This window comes from Eleginops maclovinus, chromosome 3, assembly GCF_036324505.1.
Source record: "Eleginops maclovinus isolate JMC-PN-2008 ecotype Puerto Natales chromosome 3, JC_Emac_rtc_rv5, whole genome shotgun sequence".
In the NCBI taxonomy this organism is placed as follows: Eukaryota; Metazoa; Chordata; class Actinopteri; order Perciformes; family Eleginopidae; genus Eleginops; species Eleginops maclovinus.
The window spans coordinates 24,545,439-24,572,054 of NC_086351.1; the positions used below are offsets into that span (position 1 = coordinate 24,545,439).

Genomic DNA, 26,616 nt, shown 5'->3' on the forward strand with positions numbered 1-26,616 from the left:
GGAAGAGGGGCTGAAACATGGACAGGACCAGGCAGGTAATGACCACGACCGAACAAGAAGCAAAAGGGAAGACGAGACTAAATACACATGAGGGTAATCACAGGACAAGACACAGCTGGGGAGGGGAGGAGAAACACAGGGGCAACAGGGGATCACAATGAGACAATCAGACACAGGAAGTGACACCAGACAAGACACAAGGAGGGGGATACATTTCAAAATGAAACAAACAAAACCCAATAATCACGAGTCCTACATATTTAAAATAAGTACTAACAAGACAAACCCTGACCAGGCTAATTATTTACATCATTTTATACCATCCATAATAGCAGGTTAGGCGACACTTTTCATGATTATCTACTCTGAAAAAACGCTTTTTAGAAAAAGAAGGCACTTTTTTAGAGCAGCTGCTTCTTGTGACTTTCTCTCTTGACCTGCCGTACTGTAGTCTGAGTTTACAGCCAGCAGTGGAGGATGACAATGGCTATGGTCGAATAGTCCAAAAAACCAGGACCCATGTTTTTCAAACCACTTTTCCCCAACTTCAGTGGAAATGCCATGGTGCTGAGGAGAGACGTGAAGGGGAATTCATCAGACTAAGGAATAGACGGCCGCAGTGCTAAAGGAATCCAACCACTCACACTGTGCGACGCGATGATGATGCAACAGAGGATTGGTCTGCGTCTGCTGTGGGCAAACTACAGTTTTGTCGCTATAAGCGCACCCAGATACTCTGCCTGTGAGTTTGTACCGTGTGGGCTTTATAAACTTGGAGAAGAGTGAAAATATGAATTCTGTAACAAGGTTGGAATTCAAATTTAAAAAAAGGAAAGAGAAAGGAAATGGGTTTCTCTCACTCACAACCTCCCTGTCCACCTGTATTATTCGACAGAAATCCCAATGACTATGAAACTATTTGAATAAATACAACTTTAGGCAGACAATGGATAACATGGGCCTACAAAGCTACTACCGTGCATATCACCCTTTTCAACATGTTGAGTCTCAATATTAGGAATGCACCGATGTCAAATTTCTCAGCCAATACCGATGCCAATGTTCTACTGTAATTGTAGGAAGAGGGAGGGGAATACAGTGTGTGTGAGTGAGTGAGTGAGTGAGTGAGTGAGTGAGTGAGTGAGTGAGTGAGTGAGTGAGTGAGTGAGTGAGTGAGTGAGTGAGTGAGTGAGTGAGTGAGTGAGTGAGTGAGTGAGTGAGTGAGTGAGTGAGTGAGTGAGTGAGTGAGTGAGTGAGTGAGTGAGTGAGTGAGTGAGTGAGTGAGTGCGTTGTATGTTTCTGGAAGTGAACAGAGTAGCAGCAGTAAAACAAAGTCACAAATATATACAGAATATTGAATGTTGAATATCATTTACTGCTCCTGAAAACACTCTTCAAAATCCTACAGCATTTTATAAATTGCTGCAACTCGTTTTTCACTTTTACCCATGTGCTTGCCTATTATTGCTTTAATTCAATTGTACATAAATGAATTTCATGTCTTATATTATTATTCCTTGTTTGTTGAGTCTTGTTTGTCTGCATATTTGGATAAGTTTCTTTTTTTGTTACTTGTCTCCGGGTCGTGATGTTCTCTCGTTACCTTGTTTTAAAGTTTTTGACAGTACTGAGTCATCAAATTCCTGATTGAAATCCTACCACCCTTGGCCCAGGTCTGGTGCGGTTGCCCGGTCACTGGGGGGTTACTTTGTGACTCTGATTGCACTGCACAGGAGGATGGTGGGCGAAAACTTCTCTTGTCCTCTTGACAACCAGCGTTACAGCATTGTTCACCCCTTCCTGGCTCTGAGTTTTGTTTTGCAGTTTGGAATTAGTATTTTTTATACTTTAACTCTGTCTCAGCGGCATATAGTCCACTCTTTTTTCAGCTCCATGACCAGATTATCTCAGGTCCGGGCAGGGCTGACCTCACTCCAACGCAGGAGAGGAATAAGGGTCCTAGGGAAGAGAGGAAGTCGTATAAGTTGTTGTCGTGGGGTATAGGTCAAAGACTTAATGGGGGCGATAAGTACTAAACTAAAGGGGCAATTCCGATGGCTGTACTGTTTGTGCATAGCATGCCAAACTTGAACTAGCCGTTGGGAAGCCAGAATAACTCCTATACTCTTAATCACATCTGCTTTTGAGGCTTAGCCACGTGTACTTTCGAAGTTAGCATTAATTGACTGCTCAGGTCTCAGCTAGACGGCTAAAGGACTCCCGTAATTCCTCTACTGGGCAATGTATCCTGCATTCTAAGGTACAAAAGGCCTTTATTTTCTCATACTGCCGGGCAGTACAAATCGTGTTTCTAGGAGAGAGGAGCGTAACTGTTGGATTCTCAAGACTTTAATGCTAATAAAGACTTATGGTCATGGGAGACGACCGTTGCTCTGATTGGTACTGGTTCATTAATATTACCTTAAAAGCAGTACATATAACCATAATGTGTATTTGTTTGATTGATACTTGATCCAAGTAAATTTAGTATTAGATTACTAATTTAATTTTCAGGCTTCCTAAAGAGATTTGAGGGCCGTACGATCGTGTCTAACTGACATGTCTCCGCCACTTTAGTGAAAAACCTTAATTTTCATCACTGACTAAGTGGCAGCACCTCTTTTCACCCTATGTCTGAAACCAGAGCCCAGTCTGCTCTGATTGGTTAGCTGGTGTTCATTACAACTTTATTTAACTAAAGATGAAACTGTAAAATGTAAATGCTCCGAAATCTGCACCTTGTCCAGATATTTATTTACAGATACATTAATGTTCATTTTCAGGGGCTTTTCTAGAAACATTTTGTATGAGGGCGCTAACGTCACTTCCGGCTGAAACTATGTCCCCGCCCACTTTAGGGTGAAAACCCTACATTCGAGCACAGTGGAAAATAATGGGTCATGTCTTAAAGCTACTGAGTCATATATTGCACCTCAAACAACAAATAAATCCAGAGTTCTGGTTTCTTTACTTCCTCTCCAGAAAAAAGGAGAGTTAAAGAAAGGATGTAATTAAGAAATCTTAGTTTCAGTGTAAGCCTGCTGCCTGCCACTAGTCCACCTGCAGACCCACCGGCAGACCCACCAGACATCCATCCCCTATTCATTCTCCGTAAAAACAAAGCTGTCTCTGCCGTCTGACCAGACATTTGACACAATCTTCATATTTCTGACCAACAGAGATATTGTTTTCTGGCATCACTTTAACATTTGATGGGGAAAATCTGCATTTTGGTTTGAGGGCGCACGCCCACAGTAAGAGGGAGCAGAGACCCTGATATCCGGTTTAGACAAAACCCTGATTACTACAGCATTGTTGTTTTTATTGAACCTCATGCACTTTCCTACTTTCTGGTTGGATGCATTTCATTGTACTTTGTTCAATGACGATAACATCTAATCTAATCTGATCAAAGGCCTAGAGTGCAAAATGATGCGGGTATGAAAAGCTGTATTAATGGAAGTTTGAGATGATCCATCATTTCAATATGATCTATCTGAGGCTGTCTTCATTAACATAGAACACAACACCCTCACATTCCTGACAACAGCTCTCTAATGATCAGAAAAGCCAGAGAACCATCAGTCCTCTGACAGCATATCCAGATATTAAAATGAGAGCCTCATGTTGCACCGCGCCGTAATGTGACAGGGTACGCAGCGCTGCCCACTGGGACCGGTTGGATCAACACTGTTACAGGGACGTAAACAATAAAGCTGGCTCTTAAATGTGCTTTCTTGAAGCTTCGTGCAGCGGGCCGAGAGCCAATCGATGCTCAGATGAGTTGATCTAGATGAGAGGAAAGATGGCCAATCGGAGACAAGCGTCAGCACGGCACAAAAGTCAATGCCAATCTTTCCTCTCCTGCTGCATCGACCCAAACTCACCCTGCTCATCTCTCAGCTTCTCTTATAACCGCATCCAGCTATTCATTCCTCCACACATACACACACACACACACACACACACACACACACACACACACACACACACACACACGGCCTTGGCAGTGATCTTCAGTTCAGTGGCCTTTGAAGCAATGTGTGTGTGTGTGTGTGTGTGTGTGTGTGTGTGTGTGTGTGGTGTGTGTGTGTGTTTGTGTGTGTGTGTGTGTGTGTGTGTGTGTGTGTGTGTGTGTGTGTGTGTGTGTGTGTGTGTTTGTGTGTGTGTGTGTGTGTGTGTGTGTGTGTGTGTGTGTGTGTGTGTGTGTGTGTGTGTGTGTGTGTGTTTGTGTCTGTGTGTCTGTCTGATGAGATTTTTTTTTACACAGTCACATACACATAGGTTACTATAGCAGCAGAACTATATTTGGACGCTGGGAGTGAAAATACATGATGATGGTTGAAATGGGATGATTGACAATGAATGAGTTGTCAATCCTTGAGATTTTCAAATCACAATTTAAATCTATTTTACTTTTTCACTTTGGGATATTTGGTCAGATGAACCAAAGCGTGATTCAAGCTGGTTTCACTATTTTCTAAATGTTTTATCAGCCAGTACTGACTGATTGAACAGAGAGATAGTGGGCGGTTATGGCGCCGCAATAATAAGGTTATATGTTTTACATTGTGCTGATTAGCACTGAATATCTGTCAGACTAATTAAGGAGTCACAGTGGACTCCTTAATTAGGTAAATTAGAATGAGGGTTTTTCATGAATTAAATGTGTCCAAGATAAGATCCAGCACATATATACTATACATGAGATTAGAACACAATGTTGAAAATGATGCTGGAGGATGGTTTGATATGACAGAAATATCAGCAGTATATAAATGAGCTTGAGGTCGGGTTGATTCACTGTTAAACACACACCGGCATACTGTATGTGGCTCACAATAACAACTGATAACACACTTAAAGAACCCTTATCAACTATATTTCTCCATACTTTGTAACTAAAATAAATAAATATCGGTTCTTTGTTTTATGAGGATAAAGTGAATATCTGATGCTGCTGGTGGGAAAATGCAGCTTGAAGAGTTTTTAGTTTTTTTTTACATTTTCTGAAACGTTCCAACCAAAGGATCAACTGAAATGGAAACAGTTTTGGTTCAATAGTAACTAGTTTGTCTTTTTCTCTTGCATTTCAATTTTCCAAAAGAGAAGTTTGAATTTATGCTGAAGTCAAGCAAACACATGATGATGATGATGATGATGATGATGATGATGATGATGATGATGATGATGATGATGACGATGATGATGATCAAATTACATCACATTTCCTCTGGACATTCCTATGATCAGAGGAAATGTGATGTTTTGTCATTGCCCAGTATAGTACTGGAAAGATGATTTGATAAAACAGTTGGAATAGTGACAGCTAATCACCCGAAAAAAATGAAGTGCTGACTTTAATTAAATGTTTTATGTAAATAGATTTCACATTACTTTATTAGGTTAGTTGGAAGCAATAATATTAATTTTAAATAAAAAAAGGTTCACCTTAATATTATTGCTTTCAACTGACCTAATACAGTTATGTGAAGTCAACATTTCAGTTTTCAGTGTGTTTAACCTGAGGATCTGAATTTGAGCCGCAGATTTTCAGGAAACCATCCCACCTCTGATTCTCCAAAGATCCTCCTCATAACTCTTCATCAACTTTACTATTTATCTGTCAGAGCCAAATAGGAATGCTTCATAAGAAAATGTTGCCAGGCCAAGTTGCCCCCCCCGGTATGGAGCAGCAGCTGGACACAGTTCTTTCTCACATTATGCACAAAGGGTTGGATAATATAAAACAGTCCCGTTACTCACCAATACTCCTGAAACTCTCCGACAAAGTTCTCCTCAACTTTTTCATTTTCCCGATTTTCTGCGGGGGCTGTGAGGCTGGCATCAGGTCGCACATTGTCCGGAGGTGGTGGTGAGGGAGACGCGAGGTCCGAGGTTCGGGGTCCGGGGGTTGGAGCGCACTGCGGGGCTTCAGCAGCCAGCTGCGGAGGGCTGGCAAACAGGAAACGGAGCCTGAACAGCTCTCACTCCTCTCATCAACTAGTAACAACAAATGCCTTCTTTGGATTTTCTCAAGAATGCAACTACATCTCCAAGAAGGCAACAGCAGTCAGGCATCCAAAGTGGGATCCGTGCGTAATGCGCTGAGCCAATCTGCTGCGTCCTGTTTTCTTTTTGGTTAAGCTCCTATAAATGACATATAGCTCTTTCTTTCTTTCTTCTCTTAGCGTCCCAGGCGCTCCCTGCTCCGCCGCAATCTAGATGTCATTTTTGGGATTCTCTCTCTCTGGTTTCGACCCCAGATCCCGCCCTTGACGCGCGGATTGGAGGAGTCCCGTGGAGCGGCGCGTGTCTATTGGTCTCACAGATTCTCTGTCAGAGAGCAAGCCCCGCCCTGTAATGTGTTGCAGGAGGAATATTTTCAGGGAAGCAGTGTGAGACTGCTGCCCTCTGCAAGACCCTTAGGAGTGTGCAGCTGCAGGTATTCCCTCTCACGCTGTTCATTTTACATTTAAATTTCATTTATATGCTATTCCTTGCACACTTAATGGAAATAATATCCTACTTTTAAATTGTGTTAGCTGTAATTTGACCATACATTGTGTTTTTTGTCTACAGATTTGTATCTTTCACGGTGAACTTGTACATATTTAACTTTTTAGTTCTGTTTTATTTTCTATTTTTCTCTCTTTTTATTTTCCAAATGATATGCAATGCCTTGTTTTAACAGGCAGCTTTAACAGAACAGTTTCCCAATCTGGGATCAATAAAGTATATCTCATTTTATGCTTTCTTATCATAACACCAGCTCCATATTCCTTATTCCTTACATACATACATACATACATACATACATACATACATACATACATACATACATACATACATACATACATACATACATACATACATACATACATACATACATAGATCATTATCAGGAATGAATACATTTTAAAGAATATAGTATAAACATAATAAAATAAAAACAATAATCAGCATATACTGTATAACCACATCTACACTAGAAAAGACATCAATCACAAATACTACTCAATTTAAAATGTCCTTGATGCATTAGAATATTCTCTAAAAGACTAAAATACTGCTGCAACAGGAATATATATATATATATTATTGTAGCAGAAACATATATTCATAGGATAGTAAGCCGGGCTCTGTTGTTGTTGTTGTTGTTGGGTATATTTGATAAAATGGAGGTAAACGACTTATTTAAATCCACACACATCTGTATAGATTTTAGTGATGTGCACAAATATATGAGTGATCAAATATATGAGGTTATCTCCTTCATATTTTTTTTATATGCGAAAAACACGTGATCATATGAAATAGTCACCATGACACTTCAGAACCATTTTGGAGGTTATTATTCTGCAAAATTGAGGAAGTATTTGTATCTTCTCTGATCCCTTTTTGCTCACCACAGTTATTCTGAGATAATATTCAGCCTCATAGATTGTCTGTTAAATTACAATAGGGTATAGTCGGGATTAAAAGGAGCGCTGGGATTAAAGCTATCAGAGATCTAAACCCTGCATCAATAATCTAAATCTAGCAGCACAAGCTCCATTCTGTCGTGAGTGTGTGTGTGTGGGTGTGTGTGTGTGTGTGTGTGTGTGTGTGTGTGTGTGTGTGTGTGTGTGTGTGTGTGTGCATGCAGTTTGATCATGTCTGTACTGCAGGCACCACAGCAGCTGCATCGGTAATTCACTGGCATCAGAAGAACAATGGAGTAGCAGTGTGTGTATGCATAGTGTGTGTCAGTCCTGAGTTAAAGTGCTCTGGAATCATCTGTGGAATGCAAAGAGCTCCAGTGTGTTCGTACTGCTGCCTAATCATTTGGGCCGGAGCACGGGGGATAATTGAGACGAATGCACAGCTTCATTAGTCTGAATTGGTTTTTCATTACAGAGTCATTGTTAATGATGCATGCACACTTTGACAGGAGTTGAACAGACCAACTCTACATCGGTGTTATATATTAGGAAGAAGCCATATACGAGAGGCTTTTGTTAAAATGCTGAGGAGAGCTTTTTAAAAACACGGAGATGCAATAAGGTTCATTTTGCACAGTGGTCGCAGCAGATGGCAGTGAGGTAACTGCATCAGAAAGATTCCCCGCTCAGGAAATGTGAGTAGAGACGCCTCTGGTACTGGAAGTTGTGCATATTTAACTGACCTCATCCCAGCAGTGTATGTTAGGTCATGAGTGTGATCCTCTTTAACCCCCAGGGTGTGTTTAGGGTCGTCTAACATCCTGTTTAAGCATTGTATTGATTCTCCACCGACAAGTCCGCAGGTTTGACCCCGCCTGCGGAATTAACGTCCTCATCCTCAAAGTCATCTCCTCTGCCTCCCCCATATAATGCTGCATCTTTATGACAAAAGACACTCTTGCCCCAAAATGTCTTTATAAAAATGAATACTACTTTTACTCATCAGTAAAATGCAATGTAGAGATGCAGAAAGGGTGCATTACTTTTGTTTGGGCTCTTAGAGTCCTGCTGTATAACTGTTAAATCACTTGATAACTGGTTGGTGTTTTTTCCATTACTCCAAAAAATGTCTATTGAAGTGTTTGTATTTATAAATGCAAGAGGATGACTTCCAGAGTAAAAACATCAATGACCAATGACCACATGAGACAGCAGCTCGGCTCTATAGAGCGTACTGCCGATTCTTTGTGACTCTTTTTGAAAACGTATTTTTAAAATGCTTACCTGATTTAAATATATATTATATCTGGTATTATAACATTTATGTTCATTTGTCCTTCTCTTGACCTTCTCCAATGTGCAAGTCCAATCCAAGGGAAAGATGACCACTTTGAAAAAGGTTCAACATAACAGGTATTGTATTCACAGCAAAAGTTGTGGAAAGCAACTCATTACACTTGTTCTAGATTTGAATGCTTGAGTTATGTTATGCTACCTTTAATCCACGTTGTTTCAGAAGCAAATCTACTTTAATGATCAATTCATCAAAGAGTATTCATAAAGAAGAAACAGCTTTATTTAAATTATGCTAATGTTTTAATATGTGTACAAGTGAGTTTTCGTGGGTATGTGGGAAGTAAAGCTAATACCATCAGAACACAGGGGTTAATGTTAGCAAATCAATCTCACATGGCAGCATCCAGAACCAATTGATTGTTGTCGTAAAAAAACATTATGATTTATTATCAATGCTCATCTATAGATGTGGTTTTCATAGAACGTGTTACATAAAACTAATTCTAGATACAAAATAAAAACAAAAACTGCTTTTAAAAGAGGAGACATTTATTCATGTGTTGGAGCACATCTGAGTTACAATCATTATTTAGTATTTCATTAATCAATACTGTATGTACAAAGTGCAAAAGCTGATATGAAACTACAATATTTAAAAAGAGGCAGCCTATAGAACGAAAATTCAGAGGACTACAGAACTTTGCAAGAAGTTTTTTAAAACTAGCTTCATCCATCCTAAATATGAAAAGTGTGAAAAGTGATTTTTGCCTATAAGAGAGAGAAGGCTGAGCTCCACACGCTGCCTGTGGAGCGTCTCCAGAGCTGCGGCGTTACTCGTTCTCAAACTTGCTGTACGGGTGGTCCGAGTCACTCATCAGACCTGCAGAGGAAGAGGAGACAAACAGAAAACAGGAGAGGTTAGTCTGGGTCAGGAAGCAGGAGGCTCTGCTCCTCTCAGGATCTGAGGAGTGTTTCTCAAATCTGCTCCACAGATCTCACAGTTCATTGACAATCCACCAGATATTCTAATGTTGTGAGCATGGCTCTGATTTATCGAATGAACTTTGACTAATTCTATCCTGATTTCCGACTTTTCCTTCTTGATCCATTTCCCAAAAGGAATTTTTACCAAGAATAAAGTGCTTTAGTATTGCACTTCAAAACAGTGACTTGCAGATTGAAAACCAAACATTACAGCTAATGCACAAAAGTGCTTTTACATATTCTTTCAATGCCACTATTTGTTTTTGCTACATAATAGGCAGTGTGTTAAGCACACTGCCTATTATAGAGAGCACAATTCATTTTGGTAAATGTAGTTCCACTTTGAAAACAAATGAATAAGTGGTTTGAAGTAGAATTTACAGAGCAATCTGAAAAAATATTACACAGGTTATTAGGATCCAAGCTCTAACTTCTGTATCTTACAATACTAATAATACAAAATATTATTGCCAAGGTGATTTCAATCAAAGCAAATATTTAAATAAAAATGCTATATTTTTTGGTGTTAAATTGGGTGATGCAAAAAGAGTTATACTGTTATTTATTTCTGATATATGCATACATTTGCATAAAGCAAGCACATTTGTATACTTTTGTGATGATGAAAGTATCAAATAATTACAAAATCTTGAAGATTTTTTGAACAAAATATAAAAATAAACCAAGAAAAATCAAACTAGTAATCTCAAGCTTAAAAATACAAACAAAACATAACCAAACAAACACAAAGACAAAATGAAAGCAGCAGTGAGAGTGTTATCTTGACTTTTAGTTTTATAAAACTTCATAAACCCAAGATACCATGATGCCTTCTCCCAACCGCCATTCTGTCGGCGTCCTCTGACTGACAGTGTGTGTTATATAGATGTGAATATGCATTCATGAGTACGCTCGGGATTGCCACTAGATAAAAACAATGGCACTTTCTTCAATAATTAATTCTGATTTATTTTCCACCCACTAACCTTCAGTGGAAAACAGGCAAAAAAGGGAAGTGGTGATACAGCAGAAATATATGTATTATTAATGTCCCTCTTATACTAAAATATGAATGTGTATTGTTATCTGCTCGGCAGAAAGGCGTATAGAAATATCTAAGTGTTGGGGACATATTTTTCTTTGAGGTGAACCACAAATACAAAGTGATCTGAAGCAGAAACACAAAACATGAAGTCAAAAATCAGTATGTGTGTGTGTGTGTGTGTGTGGTTGTAGGGGGACATGATGATTAAAGCGCTAACTGTAACCAGTGTTGTAGTCAAGTCACTATGCCTCGAGTCCAAGTCCAGGTTCAAGTCTCCAGTGTTCAAGTCTGAGTCAGGTCCAAGTGTCCTAATGGCGGGCGCTATGAACTTTCATATGCATTGAAAGGGCGAATAAGAGAGCTTGACACACACATCATTCTCAAAGATGTATGCGTCATAATTATTGGCCCCCTAGCTACGGCTGTGAATCCCGTAGGATCTCGCAGGAGAATGCATCGGAAAGAACAGAGTCTACCGATTCCAGCAACATTTCTAGGCCGTATTATGGCATAAATATTAAGAGAAACATACTATGGAAAATGTGCGAAAACGCGCCGGCGCGTTCGTCGACCTCAGGGTTTTAATGACAAAGTCGAGTCCTTTCGAGTCATCGCGAGTCCGAATGCACGAGTCCAAGTCCGAGTTCAAGTCATTTGTGCTCAAGTCCAATTCATGTCACGAGTCTCTAAATTTAGCTCACGAGTCGGACTCGAGTACTACAACACTGACTGTAACCCAAGAGAAGCCCAAATACTGCTAACAGAACAGCTGATCTGAAGGGCTTCTGAACTGAACATGGGTCATTAGCTGCAGACAGGGCATCAGAGGCTAACCTTATTAGCATGTTAGCATGGACACATCACACTCATTCAGAACGTTTGTCCACGTCAAAAAACAATAATGGCTGTAGCGCTGAGCGGTTTTAAAACCAAAACATTTAGAGATTGCGATTATTTTGATTTTTAGAGGGAATGATAAAATAACAATTTTGAATACCTGTGCAGCCCTATGTGGCTGTTTTGTGGAGAATTAGGAATAATTTGGTTTCCATTTGATTTCCTTCCACATGCAATGATCCCATGTCTGTGTGCTGCACTCAAAGGGAAAACAACTCCAACATGGAACCCCTCAAACCTCTCTGTCACTTTATAATCATGCGTCTTTCAGTCAGCTTCAGGGGGATCATTTCTTTGCTATTGGATTCTTTATTTCAGTACCCTTTGAGTATATGATCAGAACTGTGAGGGCTGCAGATCACTATGCTGTCAGAGCTGTAGTGGAGAGTTTCCATACGTGTATTTACAATGTTTATTTTAACTAATGTCTATCTTTTTTATGAATTCTGTTAAATGTATTTTGTTGAAATCCAATATTCTTTGAACTGCCCTTGTGTCTGAAAGGTGCTATATGAATAAAGTAACCTAGCCTTCATTCGTCATATCGAGCCTGCTCCGCTCTCATTTTATTCATGGAGTGAACTTCATTTACTTCCATTTGTTCAACTTTGACCAGCTGTGCTCTAGTTGGTCACCCGTAAGGGGTGGGCAATGTGATCTCAAATCATGGTATCTTAAGAAAAGAGACATATAAAACAACAGAGGTGTTTATTGGCTACAAATAGGAATGGAAGATATAGTCCTATATCTTATGAGAGGAGTAAACTGCCCCAGACAGTAGGTTAATAAATATGATTGCGTCTCAGAGTCACGTAATGTGATTGAATTCAATTGCTGAGCTATGTGAGGCTGATTAATATAGAATTCACTACATTTACATCATTACATACAGTATGTCTCTACACATCTTAACCATTGACTATGTACTGTACAGGCTTTAGGAAATAAAGACCTGAGGAACGTGGACAGCAGCTCTGTTGTGCTGCCTTTTTTCCTTCTTGACGCACAGATGTCGACAAAAACAGACAACAAAAAGGTTGTGATGAGTGCAGGAAGTAACAGAGAGCAGCAGGGCCGTGTGTGGGGTCATGAGAGCGAGCGGCAGCGGCAGTTAAGTGAGGTCGGACCGCCCACACACATAACCCTAAACAGTCAAACTTGTTTAGGTAGTTTTGGGTGTTGAGGTATGTAGATCGCCATTGTGTGTGTGTGTGTGTGGGTTTATCACAGGAACAACGGTATTGCAAAATCCATATTGTGGCAGGACGTGACTCTGGTGAACATTTTGACCATCCCCTAATGTTTTTGTTCCATGTGGGATTTGGAGCCATGAGTTTAACTCTAGAAGTGCTTCAGATAATCTGACCTGCTTTTATAAAACCGGTATCATCTTTATGTATTTCTTGCCTTCTTTTTTTGGATGTACGTTCCTTTCTCAATCTTTGTAATCTTGCACATTTTCTCCATGCAGTTAGCATGTTATCATGTCTGTTTCTTCAGCGATGTGTACAACCCTGCTCACAGTCATTCAGACTCTATCTGACACCTGTGTATGATGAATGTGCTAACGTTGATTTAAGAAGGCAGGACTGAGAGTAACCTCAGAGTGACCTGAGGACAGAAGCTATGTACTACTGAATAATGCATCGCTGGCACGGAGTATGCAAACGAAAGTCAATGACAATGTCCTGGACCATCTGAAAACACATGTGAGACTGAGCTGAGTGTAACAGAACAGAGAGGCACTGTGAGACCTACTGATCACCTCTGGCTCAGCAGGTTAAACACACCGTGTACAGTGGGTAAAGAGGGTAAAGGAGCACATACACTAACACAATACAGACCAATATTCATACGTACCATACTTCTTGCGGATCTGGTCGTGCCTCTCCTTTCTCTCAACATTCCTGTAAAGAACAAAGGGACACACCACAGTTATAATATTTGAAATGTTTTGCTTTCACACCTGTCCAGGCAGGACGTAGAGCAGTCTTCCACAAATTGGATGGTCCTTGGTTAAAATCCTAGCTTCTGCACTCAACATGTTAAAGTGTCATTGGGCAAGATCCCTAACCCCACATTTCTCCCGGTGGTGCGTTCCACTTGGACTGGGAAGCGGAAATATCCGAGTCCCCAGTGGGAAATTTTAACTGGAAGGTTTGGACTTCCTACTTTGGAAACTCGACGATACCTCGCCACACCTGAGAGAGATCAAACCTCCACATATGAACATTAAGAGAACACTTTGATATGACGTTTTTAGCTCTTCTGTATAATTTGTGTCACATTAAATCATTGGTACTGATGGTAAGGCTCATCTTCCAACTGTGGATATGTTGCTACCATGTTTGTATTCACAGATACTAAATAAAGAGCATCAACCGGTATTGCTAACAATGGCTAACTCGAGGTGACTGCTGAAGCTGTAAACAAAGCTAACTACCTTCCTGCGGGCCTTCCATCTTTTTCTGACTTGTTACCTGGGATGGGACGACACTCCAAGTTCCGACCTCTGACTTCCAATGTGAACGGAACGCAGCAAGAGTGTGTGAATGTTAGTTTCCCTGAGCAAGTAGCATGCCTCTGCCTCTGTATGAATGTATGTGAATGCTGACCCAGTTCCCCATCCCAAAGGCAAAATGTGTTTCCTTTTGAAACAAACAACAAAATGAAAGCAAAAACAAATACTTTCACTTCCTGTTTCATTAACTTAAGATGATGGCAACCAGATTGAGGATTCAGCTTCTTCCACCCAACAATTTAACAGGATAAATAAAAAGAGAAACACTGAAGAATTGGAATCGAGAGGAGAAATAATAATGGAATTGATATCGATAAAATCGTATCAATATCCGTCCCCATCTTGAGGAAATAAAGCTATAGACATACAAATTAGACATTGATTATGAAATGTCAATCTGATATATGGTCCTAGTGTATATTACGCTATCATTCTCATATTGACATACTGTATCCCTCCGCTCTGTGTGCTTGCTGCATCATCTATATAAAACGTCAATATGAGGCGGAAAGTAAATGTAGGAAAATACTACAACAGCCAACCAAGTTTGAAAAATCTGTTTGCGTTCCTTTTGCAGAATGGCATTCAACCAGTGTTTTGTTGTGGAGTGTTAAGGGATAATTCCACTCAGACACTACAAGTTATCTGGCAGCGGAGAGAGCAGCCCGACTGCTGTCAGCCCTCACTCGCCTTTCTGAGGAGCAACAAAAGCCCGGGGAGAGGATTTGTGGGGTGGACCTCCAGGGCGTCACTTCACTTCATGTGTGCACAAAGAGCGTCTGTAAATCACTGAGTGTTTTATTGCCAGGTACTGATCTGTGAGCAATCAGGGGGGCTGAGCCCGGCCTGCCATCTGTCCCCCACCCGGCTGCCGGCTTGTATGTAACCAAGTGACTGACAGGTTCACACTGTCTACATAAATATGGCTTCACTGGCACTCAACAAGTGGGAAGTTAATAAGGAAGGCAAGCGTGGAGTGGAATCTTTTCCAGCACTCCAGATGGTTCTGATGCTTGGTGTTCAGGTTGAGTCAATACATTCAGACACAGCTGTCCAACTCCTTCTCTGAGGCTATTTGGCCAAATTGTAGATCAAATGATCTGTAGATATGTGTCCATTTCACATGCGACATTTTAATTGCATGGCACAAGCTGAGAAATAAATATTTACTGTTGCTGATGATGTACATTTTATCAAACTATATGTATCACTAGTTTCCCCAGTATTGTTACTAGTTGATGAAGATTTAGCTGGTCTAAGTCTCATCCATGATGCACTTCTGGTTTCCAAAGGGGAGGGCTTGGAAGGATGTGAGGGAGAACATTTATTGGCTTGTGTGAAGTTCGCCACTTCCTGATGTCCGGAATGATTTGGATCTCACATTTAGTCAAATAAACAAACACACGTCTCGGTTTCATGCAGACATATAAAGCTAGGACAGATATTTTCAAGTCATAGTAAGAAAAATACAGGTGAAATATGTAACAATAACAATCACCTGTTGCCATTTCTACGTAAACTCACTATGTGAACTGCTACGTAGCACTTAGCTACATCTTCTGTCTCGAGCCAGTGAACTAACGGGTCTTCTAGAATACCCTGGAACCATGGGAAAATCTGAAAGAATACGCTCATTGGCTACAAATCAATATATGTTTGGTTGATCAATATGTCAATTCAGTTTAAGGGCCTTCTATCACAGATATAGAATACCCTGGTTGAAGGATATTCTTCCCAGAGGATCAGTGCTGTGAGATGGCTCTCCGGAGGCCAGGCAGCAATGTCTGCAGTCAGTAGTGCTTCCCAAGATGTGTCCCATCTATTCTGAATGTCCTGTTCACAACATGAACTGCCTCTATGTAGGTCACTGCACTAACTCTGACTTCTAAGATTTGATCATGCTCACTGCAGGGAACCCTGTATTCTGTGGCACGTGAGAGAAAAGCTCAACGAGATTGCACACACACACACACACACACACACACACACACACACACACACACACACACACACACACACACACACACACACACACACACACACACACACACACACACACACACACACACACACACACACACACACACACACACACACCAGCACTGCGAGTGAGGATGATGCTCCACGCGTACCGACACATCCTCGGAGGATGAAGGCGCTGGAACTACACAGGAAGATGAGGCTGAAACATTTAGGAGGATCAGGAAGAGTTTCAGGTCTCCTGACTGCTGAATTCAGCGAGCGACGCACAGTCTCTTTGACAGCGGGCGAGAGCAGTGCACAGGAAGTAGCTCGCTCTATTTATGACCGCATTACCAAAGAGCAGCTGCTCAGCCTTGACAATCCAATTGGTGTTTTGGGATGCAAGTGGAGGAACATTGAGCTCCTCCTCTGGGACATGGACTACATGGGGCTACACACACACACACACACCAGTTGCTTGAATCCCGACAACACAACGGGCCTTTTGTAGTGGACTATTAGCTATTCGTAGCAGGAAGTCACATGTTTCATGCTGGGATGCTGTTGGACAAAAACACCCAACAAGAAAAGGGTTACATCTTGTTTTGGAGTAGTATCTGATATGACAATTAACTTTGTTTGATTGTCATATTGTAATTTAGTTATATTTGCACTAAATGAATGAATGCATGTTAAGACTGATTTGCTAGTTTTACGAAGATCCTATAATGCGACTTTTAATATGAACATGAACAAATAGTAAGAAAAGAGGAGGAAAATCAACATTTCAAAGGTTTGTACTTTCTCCAAATATCCATGTGCCTGTTTTTTAAACCTCAAGATATTGTTTAATATTGAAATATATTTAAGAGGATTCTCAAACCTCTGTAGCACTCTTTTTAACTAAAGGAATCAGATAAGCAAACCAATGAAATAGATCTTTGTTCTCAGGCAGGGCTGTATTTCTGAAGTTTTATCATTTTGTAATCATATAATCACCAATATAACGCTGTCGTCATCAATACCAATCAATAATCAATCATAATTCATCACTGACTAATCCAGGTGTTTTTCACAAATGAACACTTTTGTGTAATAAAAGCATTATTACTTTTTATGTAGTGTTGCTTATATTATAATATAGATTCCAGAAAGATAACCTGCTGTTTAATTTCTCCCAGCCCAACAACATTTACCAGCTTAAAATCACTAGAGCCAGAGGGGAGCGACATGCCATAAGAACAAAAAACCCATCCTTAAAACAAAACCTGTTTAACTTAAGAATGATTAATACAGACACACATGTGATCCTATCATTTCTTTCAACCGGTTTGTAGTGCAGCCCTAGCCTGCAGTGAAGTTCTTACCGTTCCTCCGCGCGCTGTTTGATCTCCTCCCTCCTCCTGACAAATCTCTCCTCATCTCTGTCAGGCCTGCAGACAGAAGGAGGCAAGAGCACAGAGTCAGGATCACAGAAGCAGAGAGCACAAAAACACACTCATCCTCATCTGACAAATTGTGTACGTCTACAAACCATTTGCTGGAAGGATATTTCTTTTCACAAAGCTCAACATGGAAGCTAAAGAGATTCAAATTCTCCGGAGCACGATTTATATTTGATTCAGTCTCTGAGAAACAAAGAGGGAAATGTTCAAAAGTAAAGAGACTTTTTACTACAGAAACAACATGTCACCTTTGATAACGGAATTATTTGATGTAATGGAAGCAATCAAAAGCTAATGTACTTAGGAAAATATAACTACAGGCTCTGCTTGTGTTACATGACTGACATGAGTGCGACTCCTACACCCTCAGGACTGTCAGGCAGACAGCTGATTGACGGACAGGACACTTCACTTCACTGCAGCACTATGACAGTAGCGGGACACACAGAGGTGTGGTAAAGGAAGCTGAAATGATGAAGCTAGTAGGGCAACAGAGGAGAGAGAGCGTAGTGCATGAGTGCTCAACTCCCAAAAAATCAGTGCACTGAACAGCTGTTCACCACAGAGCCATGAAGAGCTCCTTTAGTTTGAGGAGAGGTTATCTCCCTGAGGAACACCAGTGGGAAACACAGACATGGCTGAGACCTTTATTAACATTTTAATCCTTGAACTGTATACAGATTCCTTAACACCAAGTTATCATATTATTTGGATTTAATGAATCCATTGCAATAAATTTGATCGACATTGCCTTATATCCGACAATAATGGTCATATTGTAAATGCCAATCCTGGTTTTAAAGGCGGGATTATAGTAAAGTCATCTCATTTTCTAATTTTACCACACTGCTTAAGCTGTTTCATTGTGCCTGTAGGGGAGAGTGGTGCAGGAATAAGATAAGGTGTACTTTATTAATCCCAATTTGGGATTTTTTTGCGTTGCAGCAGCGTAAAAACACAAGGCATTGTACATTAGAGAAATTAAAAGACTAGAAATAAACAATTCAAAATGTAAACATCTGAATAGAAATAAAATAGCACTAAAGAAGTAGAAAATATACATGTTATATACAGTCCTTAGAAATGAGTTAGCGTTTTAGCTCTTCGTCTTTATTATTTTTGGTTAGAAGCCTCAAATAAGGTCTGTGGTTACGACAAGCTAGGAATATTTTCATGATTGGTTTCACGACATAAAACACATCAGTAAATACCCAGCTGGTGAATGTCTGAATTTTGTTAAGGGGAGGTCTTACTCTGCTAACTTGAGGGTCGGTCTACAAAAACACATCTTCACTAGACCACTGTATTGTTCCTTTACCTTTGTAATCACTTCCACATTACCAATGAATGTTTTTATTTGGTGCGATGTCTGATATCCTTCGTATCGCCCAGCACTGCAGAGAATCCTATCTCTATGAATCTGTTGCGTTTCTCCCGACACTGTGTCAAAGAGTCCTCAGGTTGTAGTGGTGCATTGGACTGCATTATGACCTCTGAACCTGGAGCTGTACGTTTCAGTTGCATAAAATGCCCCTGACATCTCTTTGACTTTACCTTGAGCGCCTCTTCTTGCAGCAGCAGCAGCAGCAGCAGCATACCATAATGCTGATAAGGATGACACCCCCCACGACACCCAGGGTGATGATCAGGGCTTCGAAGTTAACTGAATCACAGAGGAAGATATAGTGATATTGATTATTCTGTACAAAAAAAGGATCAGGGCAATGTATGTTCCTTTGACATTATAAACTCAAATTATTTGGTAATGGTGCCCCCTGCTGACTCCTGGCCAACACTACAAGCATTGTGCTGAGGATCAGTACACTTTCATTTACGGTGAAACATAACCAACACATTTAATCAGATGGGACTTTGTGCCATGACCTGAAACAGCAGCAACCGTGTATCAGTTTGGTTACACATTAAGCCAGTGGTATAAACAGACGGGCTCTCAGCAGTAATGACGTTACCACACTGAGACAGACGAGCATTATTTACGCATTGTGGGACGCTTTGCTTTGCTGACTTTGGAAGAGAAAGCAGAACCTTTTAACAGCTTTTAAAAAACAAATTAAACCCATTGTATTTAAAATAGTGTGTGTGTCGTCAGTTTGTCGACTTTCCATTTGGTTTTCCGACCTCGGCTTTCCTCGTTTTTCCACAACTTACTAGAATTAGCTTTCGAGGCATCAATCTGAATTAGTGTTGTACAGAGGTGGGAAGTAGTGTAGTACAAACACTTTGCTAATGTACCTAAGAACATTTTTCTGGTATCAGTACTTTACTCCACTACTTATTTTTCTGACGACTTTTTACTTTTACTTCCTACATTTTATCACAAACACCTGTACTTTGTACTTCTTAAATGTTCTAAACAGGCTGGTTACTTTAGTTTGAATCTGCGTTTGGTGGCCTGATCATTATTATTCAGAGTCATTGTGTGCCTTTTGATTTTAACACGATCTGTGTAGCCATCATTTCCTAGTCTTCTCTCAAGAAGAGGGACCAATGAGAACTCGAGTCTATTCCCTTCCTCCTCTGAACCGGAAGCAGCTGCGGCGCCTTATTATCCCAAACCAGCCAGTACCAGAACCACAGCTAGCAGAATAATTGCGGATGTAAGGGTAGAAGAGGCAGAGAAGGGGGAGGAACTTAGTGTAATATATATTAATCTCCCTCACCCATGGCCACACATGAGGGAGATGTTCGCTATTATCGGCGCACAAAACCATTCGTGGCGAATGCGAGGCGAATTCAAAACCCAGGAACTTGTGGCTTTTATCCTGTCCCCACTTTGGTTTTCTTTGCTTGTATTCTAAATGGTGGTTGTTCACCGTTTCATTCATTAGCTAACATTGACATCAATACAATTTGAAATAGAAGATCTTTGATGTTCTGTTAATATGAAGTGAGGTCCAGTTACCAGGTACTCTATAAAACAGTTAAAGTTATCAGTACTTTTACTTGAGTTGAGTACATTTCAAAGACAATACTTCTTTGCTTTTACTTGAGTAATGAAGTTTATTCAGTAATTCTACTTTTACCAGAGTATTTTAAAACACAAATATCTGTACTTTTACTTGAGTAAAGGATGTGTGTACTTTTGCCATCTTTAGTGTTGTTGTATATCTGCTTTCAACTAGTGTGGTGAAAAACTGTTCTCATATACTGCTCTCATGGACAAATGACCTTTGAGCATCATTTTAAGATAATTAGTATTAATTATTTAAACTAATTGGATATTTGTGATTATATTTAGGAGTGGCCATAAATATTCCCCCTTCTGCTGCCTGTAGAATAGACAACTTTACTACACCTGTGTCTTCACAGCTACGTCTGTACCCCTTTTCAGTCTGACAGGAAGCATGTTTTACAGAGGAAGAAGAAGCTTTAGGTATTATCAGAAAACCCCAGAGCAATCCCTGATCTGTACTGGAGACATGTCACCTAAATTGTGATTTGTGTAAAAAGGAGTGTTATTCAAACGATAACCAGCATATTAAAGTCTTTGACCTTTGGAAGGAGATACCCTGCGATTTCAGAAAAACAACTTCCACTGTGTCCAGCCAGGACTCGAGTAATGATCAAGTAATATTCTGTACGACCTTCAGAGTGGACGTGCCGAAAATCTGTACATTTGAAATGTTACTCTGGATTTCTAAACTGTAAATTGTGCAGACATGTGATACTCAGAATAAAACAACAGCAGTTAAATTGAGCATTTAGTGCATATTTTAATATAAAGACTATCTCATTCTATCTCATAGGATCACTGGTGCCTCTGATCAGCCACATGCTTTGCCAACCTTTGTTTCATTAAAGGTGCCATAGAAAGCATCTATCTGGAATTCTAAAGTGTTCTCTGATGTCTACAAAGAAGGTACATAACTTTGTACATAATCCAAAAAATGTCCAGATGCGGTTTTACAGGCCCATTTACAACCCTATGTTTTGGTCCTAGAATGAAACAAGCTGAATTGCCTTATTTGGGGCTCATTTAAATAATGATGACATACTCGGCTCTGATTGGCTGGTTTACAAGGAGCAAACCATGGCTGCCTCAGAGCCGACTGAAGTAAGTGAAGTCCGCGAAACTGTGAGAGATGAACCATGGAGGCTATTGGCATCCAACCTTACATGTTTGAGTCTTTATCGGAGGAGGAAACCGATGAATTTGAAGAACAGCCAGTTGGTCGGAGATTGGAGAGCAACGTTACGGAGTGGTAAGTGTTAGCGTTAGTGTTTCCAGCAGCTGGTGTATGCAAATGTTGGGGCTGGACTACAGTGTGTGACGTCACACACAGGGATTGTTGTAATTCACCTGTTTTACCGCTGTGATATGCATATTCATGATTTGCAGGTGAAGGAGGAAAAAATGGTGTTTGAGGTTCACGGTATGTCAGTTCAATGTACCGAACTCTCCTTATTCAACTATGCCGAGGTAAATACAGTTTGACATTCTATGGCACCTTTAATATCTTGAAAGTTGTGTTCCCCCCATTTTTTGAGAAGGGCCAGTCTGTCTCAAACTATATGTATCATTTTGAACTAAAATGTGAGACTTGAATCAAAGACATCATTTGGGGATATGTGTATTTAGAGGTTTCAAAATGACTGCACCTGTATTTATAACCACAGACCCCCCCTCGCCTGAATACTTTCTGGCTGATTAAAAATTAGGGGAACTTCCATCCCGCGGCTCTGTTTTTTTATTTACTTGTGTACCTCGTAAGCATGCTTGTTGTGTACAGAAAGGCAATGGTACACTTCTATAAAGCCTGAAAAAATAAATCCACCACACTAGAGAGGAAGCAGGTGGAGCGGAGGGAATAAGAGGAAGGGTCGTGTAACGTCCCGTCTGTGCCGCTGGTGCAACATGAAGGCAGAGGTAACCCTCTCACACAACTGGTTTCTGTAAAAGGTGTTTCCCTCAGCCAAAAACACTTGCATCCTGCAGCTATTTGCCCACTGGAATTTGAAAAACTGGTATTTCATAGCACCAGATCGTTTCAGGACATCAACATGTAGGCATGTGACAAGACTTTTTCCTCTTCAGCTTTTGTGGTATTGTCGTTTGTATTCTATACAGTTCCTTCATTTTATGTTTACTGAGCACTAAACCAGAACATCAACTTCCTCATTTAAGGCCGTGTTTACATGTCACTGAAACATGTTATCACTTAAATACAGAGGTGTAAAGTAACCAAGTACATCTACTCAAGTTCTGTACTTAAGTACAATTTTGAGGTACTTGTAATTTACTTTAGTATTTACATGTTTTGCTACTTTGTACTTTTACTCCACTACATTTATTTAATCCCTTTAGTTACTTTACAGATCTGGATTAATGATGGTAAATATAATCAGCCCTTAAATCAGACTTTAGTTCACCTGGAGTAAATCCAGCAGCTACCCTGCAGTGTACAAAGCCATTCAAACTAGCTGCACCTTTACCAGCTTTGAGAACACTTTAATGATCAATCATTATAAAACATATCAGAGATATTATTCTGAAATGGACCAATCAAACAATGACTACTTTTACTGTCGCTACTTTAAGTACATTTAGATGAGAGTACTTTCTACTTTCACTGAGGGAACATTTTGAATGCAGGACTTTTACTGTGACAGAGTATTCCTACACTCTGGTACTTCTACTTTACTCAAGTACAAGATCTGAGTACTTCTACTTTACTCAAGTACAAGATCTGAGTACTTCTACTTTTACTCAAGTACAAGATCTGAGTACTTCTACTTTTACTCAAGTACAAGATCTGAGTACTTCTACGTTTACTCAAGTACAAGATCTGAGTACTTCTACTTTTACTCAAGTGAAGGATAAGATTACTCCTCCCACCTTTGCTTACATATTTTGTCCAACAGTTTCCTTTTCCGAAAAAATCCAATAAACCTCTTCCATGTGAACTAACAGAGATAAACACTCCTCAACAACACTAGTGGGGTGGCAGTAAGTGACAAATACAAAAGCAGGCATTGTCCCCATCTACTCCCCTTAGTAATAAGACTGATCCACTCACACCAACACACCCCCCAGCGGGCCTGGGACAGCTGGCACACTGAGGCAGGGGGCAGCAGCCATCTCACTGGGTACTCAGTGCAGTTGTTGGTGCTGAAGCACCACAGGCACTGAAAACAGAACACACAGGTCAACCATCTGCAAAGGATTTCTTAAAGGTCTAAACAGACTGAATTGTACATACAAATGTAGATTCAATCGACAGGGAAATAACTAGGGTAGCAGAATTATTCAACATTTTATCAAAACCACAATATTGACAAGCGTTATATTCAAATTACAGGAAGCACACTATTCTCTTCAGGCTAAAAATATGATAAAACAATTTTAAATGAAGTACTGGGGAGCTACAGGGATATTCCGGCTTAAAGATTGTATTCTGGAGGTTAAACAAACCTTATTTTTGGTACTGATCCTTAAAAAAAAAAATCACATCATGATCATTTGGCATATTTAAAAAAATTATGTTTAAAAAAAATCTTTCCCTTCATATCTAGAATCATACTGCAATTGCAATATCAGACAAAATAATCATATTTATTTCCAAATCGTGCAGCTTTAAAACTAACCTGCAAATCCTCTGAAGATTGATGAATTGTTCAGGTAATTTATTCAACTAAAATATAAAACTTGCTGTGGTTCTAGCTATTTATTGATTGGCATTTTTCTGTTTTTTTAACGGGAGGTTAAACTGAAACCCTGAAAAGATACCAATTTGAAGATGGCAACCTTGGCTTTACGAAATTTTGAGCTGCAAAATATTGTCGAAAATATTTTTAGAAGATTCATTCAAATTGAAATGAGGCTTTGAACGCAGCCCGGTTCAAATAAATAAGGGCTCCATACAAACATCTGAGTTACCTAGACTAAATGTGAACAAATGATCAAATTAGCAGCAGTCCATCCATTAATTTTAACTTCACAAAGTCACTGTTCTGAGAGACCCTCCTCACAGAACTAAAAGTGGACATATTTTCAAAGCACTTACAGCAGTTGCCCCTTCGGGTCACTGCTTTACTGAATTTTCCAGAACAATGGAGGGTCTTTATCGGTGTGGGAGCTTAATTAGGCCGCTTGTTGAGCCGACGGAACATAAATTATGATTTTTACAGTGCGACATGTGCAAAGGTTTTACTTTTCATTAACTGCTCCGACCTGTCTGCTGGCAGCCTTACCTTGGCATGGGGAACACAGGTGTCACAATTTCTGTAGACAGAGCAGGCTGAAAACAAAGACACACAAACCAGCTTACATAACAATAGGCAGGATTTTGATGTTACACTATTATTCTACATACATTTCACCTCTCCTGCATAACTTGCTCATAAGCACAGGTGGGAAGTACTATACTTAAGTAGGATTTTGAGGAACTTGTAATTTACCTGAGTATTTCAATGTTTTGAATTGTCTTCTACTCCACTACCTTTCAGAGGTAAATGGTGTACTTCTACTCCTTTACACTTATTAAATCCCTTTAGTTACTTTACAGATTTGGATTAATGATGTGAAATATAATCAACCCAATGCTTGCGCTGTACTCTTCAAAATAAAGATTCTACGTATTTACCTTTAGATTGCGTGTCAACATAAATATACGTATATTATGCACAAAGTAGAGAAGACAGTCTTCACAAAGACAGTCTACAGTCTGTTTGTGTGTCTCTACATTTTAGTGTACTTTTACTCCTCTACATGTATGTAATCCCTTTAGTTCTTACAGATCTGGATTAATGATGGTAAATATAATCAGCCCTTATCTCAGACTAAAGTTCGCCTGGAGTAAATCCAGCAGCTACCCTGCAGTATACAAAGCCATTTAAACTAGCTGCACCTTTACCAGCTCTGAGAACACTTTAATGATCAATAATTATAAAACATATCAGAGATATTATTCTGAAATGACTACTTTTACTCTCACTACAATAAGTATGTTTAGAGTACTTTGTACTTTTACTTGTAACAGAGTATTCCTACACTGGTACTTCTACCTCTACTCAAATACAAGCTCTGCACATTAGTCTTGCACTTGTGTTCTGTTATTTCTTGCACCTTTTTTTGTATTTGTTTTATGGCTTACACATATTTATGTTGCATTGTTTGAGGAGCCTGTGAGTTCAGATTTTCATTGCCATCAATACACTGTAGTTTCTGTGAATCTGACTGTAAAGCCTTTGGATCTTGAACGTCTGTCTCCCTGTCAGCACAAGCAGCCAGCTGTGGCCACATGCAGCAGTGACGTATTATAAAATAAAAACATCCCCGTTATCTCACGATTTAAGTATAACGTACTAACTTATTTATAAACTGGCATTTAAGTATCCTATAACTAGCCGAAAAGCTGTCTTTGAAAAGTGTCAAAAAAGGACTGTAACTTACGGGTTGGTGGAGTTGGAGTTGTTTGGCAGTCCCCCTGGCTAACAAAGCTAACACACAGCAGGAAGGCACCACAAATCACCCAAGTAGCCAGTGTTCCTCTCTCGGTTGTAAAATAATACATAATTAAAAAAGTAGAACAGCTGTGAGGTTTAACTGCTTCTAAAAATACAGAATATCTGCTCCTCGACAGAAGACGCTGTCTGCGGTTCTCGCTAAACAAGGTTGTTTCTGTTTTGCCTGGAATATTCTTCTGTCACTTCCTGGTTAGCTTGGGGTTAGCTCGTTTGCATGGTCTTTACAGCCCGGCCGGGAGGAGTTTACACTTGAAGATATGTAAACGAATGTCCGCTGTTTCACATGTCTATGGGTTCCACACTTGGATGTTTAAAGGGAACGGTTTCACGGGGATGGACACTGTACAAAACGCAGCTACATGTTTTCACTTTAGCTCTCCTGTCGGGTTCGTTTCTCCCCCCTTACTGTGGTGTTCCCGTGCAAATGTGACTGACCTGTTTTAACTGCTCTTACATTAACTGTTAACACATTAAAACATTAACAATCACAAAATGTTATTTAACATCCTTTTAAACACTGCTAGTTTACATGAATACAGTGAATATACAAAGAAC

At 40.0% G+C, this 26,616-nt stretch overlaps 2 protein-coding genes across 3 annotated transcripts in view; both read right to left on the minus strand.

Annotated features, from left to right (window-relative positions):
• The window catches only part of cdk14 (cyclin dependent kinase 14), a 211,664-nt gene extending 205,458 nt beyond the window's left edge, over window positions 1-6,206 (minus strand). For both annotated transcript variants that reach the window (XM_063879977.1, XM_063879976.1), the window contains exon 1: window positions 5,767-6,206. In XM_063879977.1, coding sequence (XP_063736047.1) covers window positions 5,767-5,860 — 94 coding nt within the window. In that variant the 5' untranslated portion in view covers window positions 5,861-6,206. The remainder of the gene's footprint in view (window positions 1-5,766) is intronic.
• A 3,042-nt stretch (window positions 6,207-9,248) lies between these two features.
• On the minus strand, window positions 9,249-26,341 carry LOC134861523 (pituitary tumor-transforming gene 1 protein-interacting protein). Its single transcript, XM_063878790.1, has 7 exons — window positions 25,988-26,341; window positions 24,787-24,833; window positions 23,613-23,721; window positions 19,129-19,237; window positions 17,497-17,562; window positions 13,507-13,553; window positions 9,249-9,600 (listed from the first exon to the last, which is right to left on the minus strand). The coding sequence occupies exons 1-7, from the start codon at window positions 26,106-26,108 to the stop codon at window positions 9,551-9,553; spliced, it is 549 nt and encodes a 182-aa protein (XP_063734860.1). The 5' UTR covers window positions 26,109-26,341; the 3' UTR covers window positions 9,249-9,550.
• Between the last annotated feature and the right edge of the window lie 275 nt (window positions 26,342-26,616).

Excerpts from the sequence above, each read along its gene's own strand:
- LOC134861523 (XM_063878790.1), bottom strand. The coding sequence starts at position 26,108 with ATGTATTATTTTACAACCGAGAGAGGAACACTGGCTACTTGGGTGATT. Across the intron at positions 17,563-19,128 it reads TGCAAGAAGAGGCGCTCAAG|GCCTGACAGAGATGAGGAGA; the intron begins GTAAAGTCAAAG and ends TTCTGTCTGCAG. Across the intron at positions 9,601-13,506 it reads CCAGATCCGCAAGAAGTATG|GTCTGATGAGTGACTCGGAC; the intron begins GTACGTATGAAT and ends CTTCCTCTGCAG.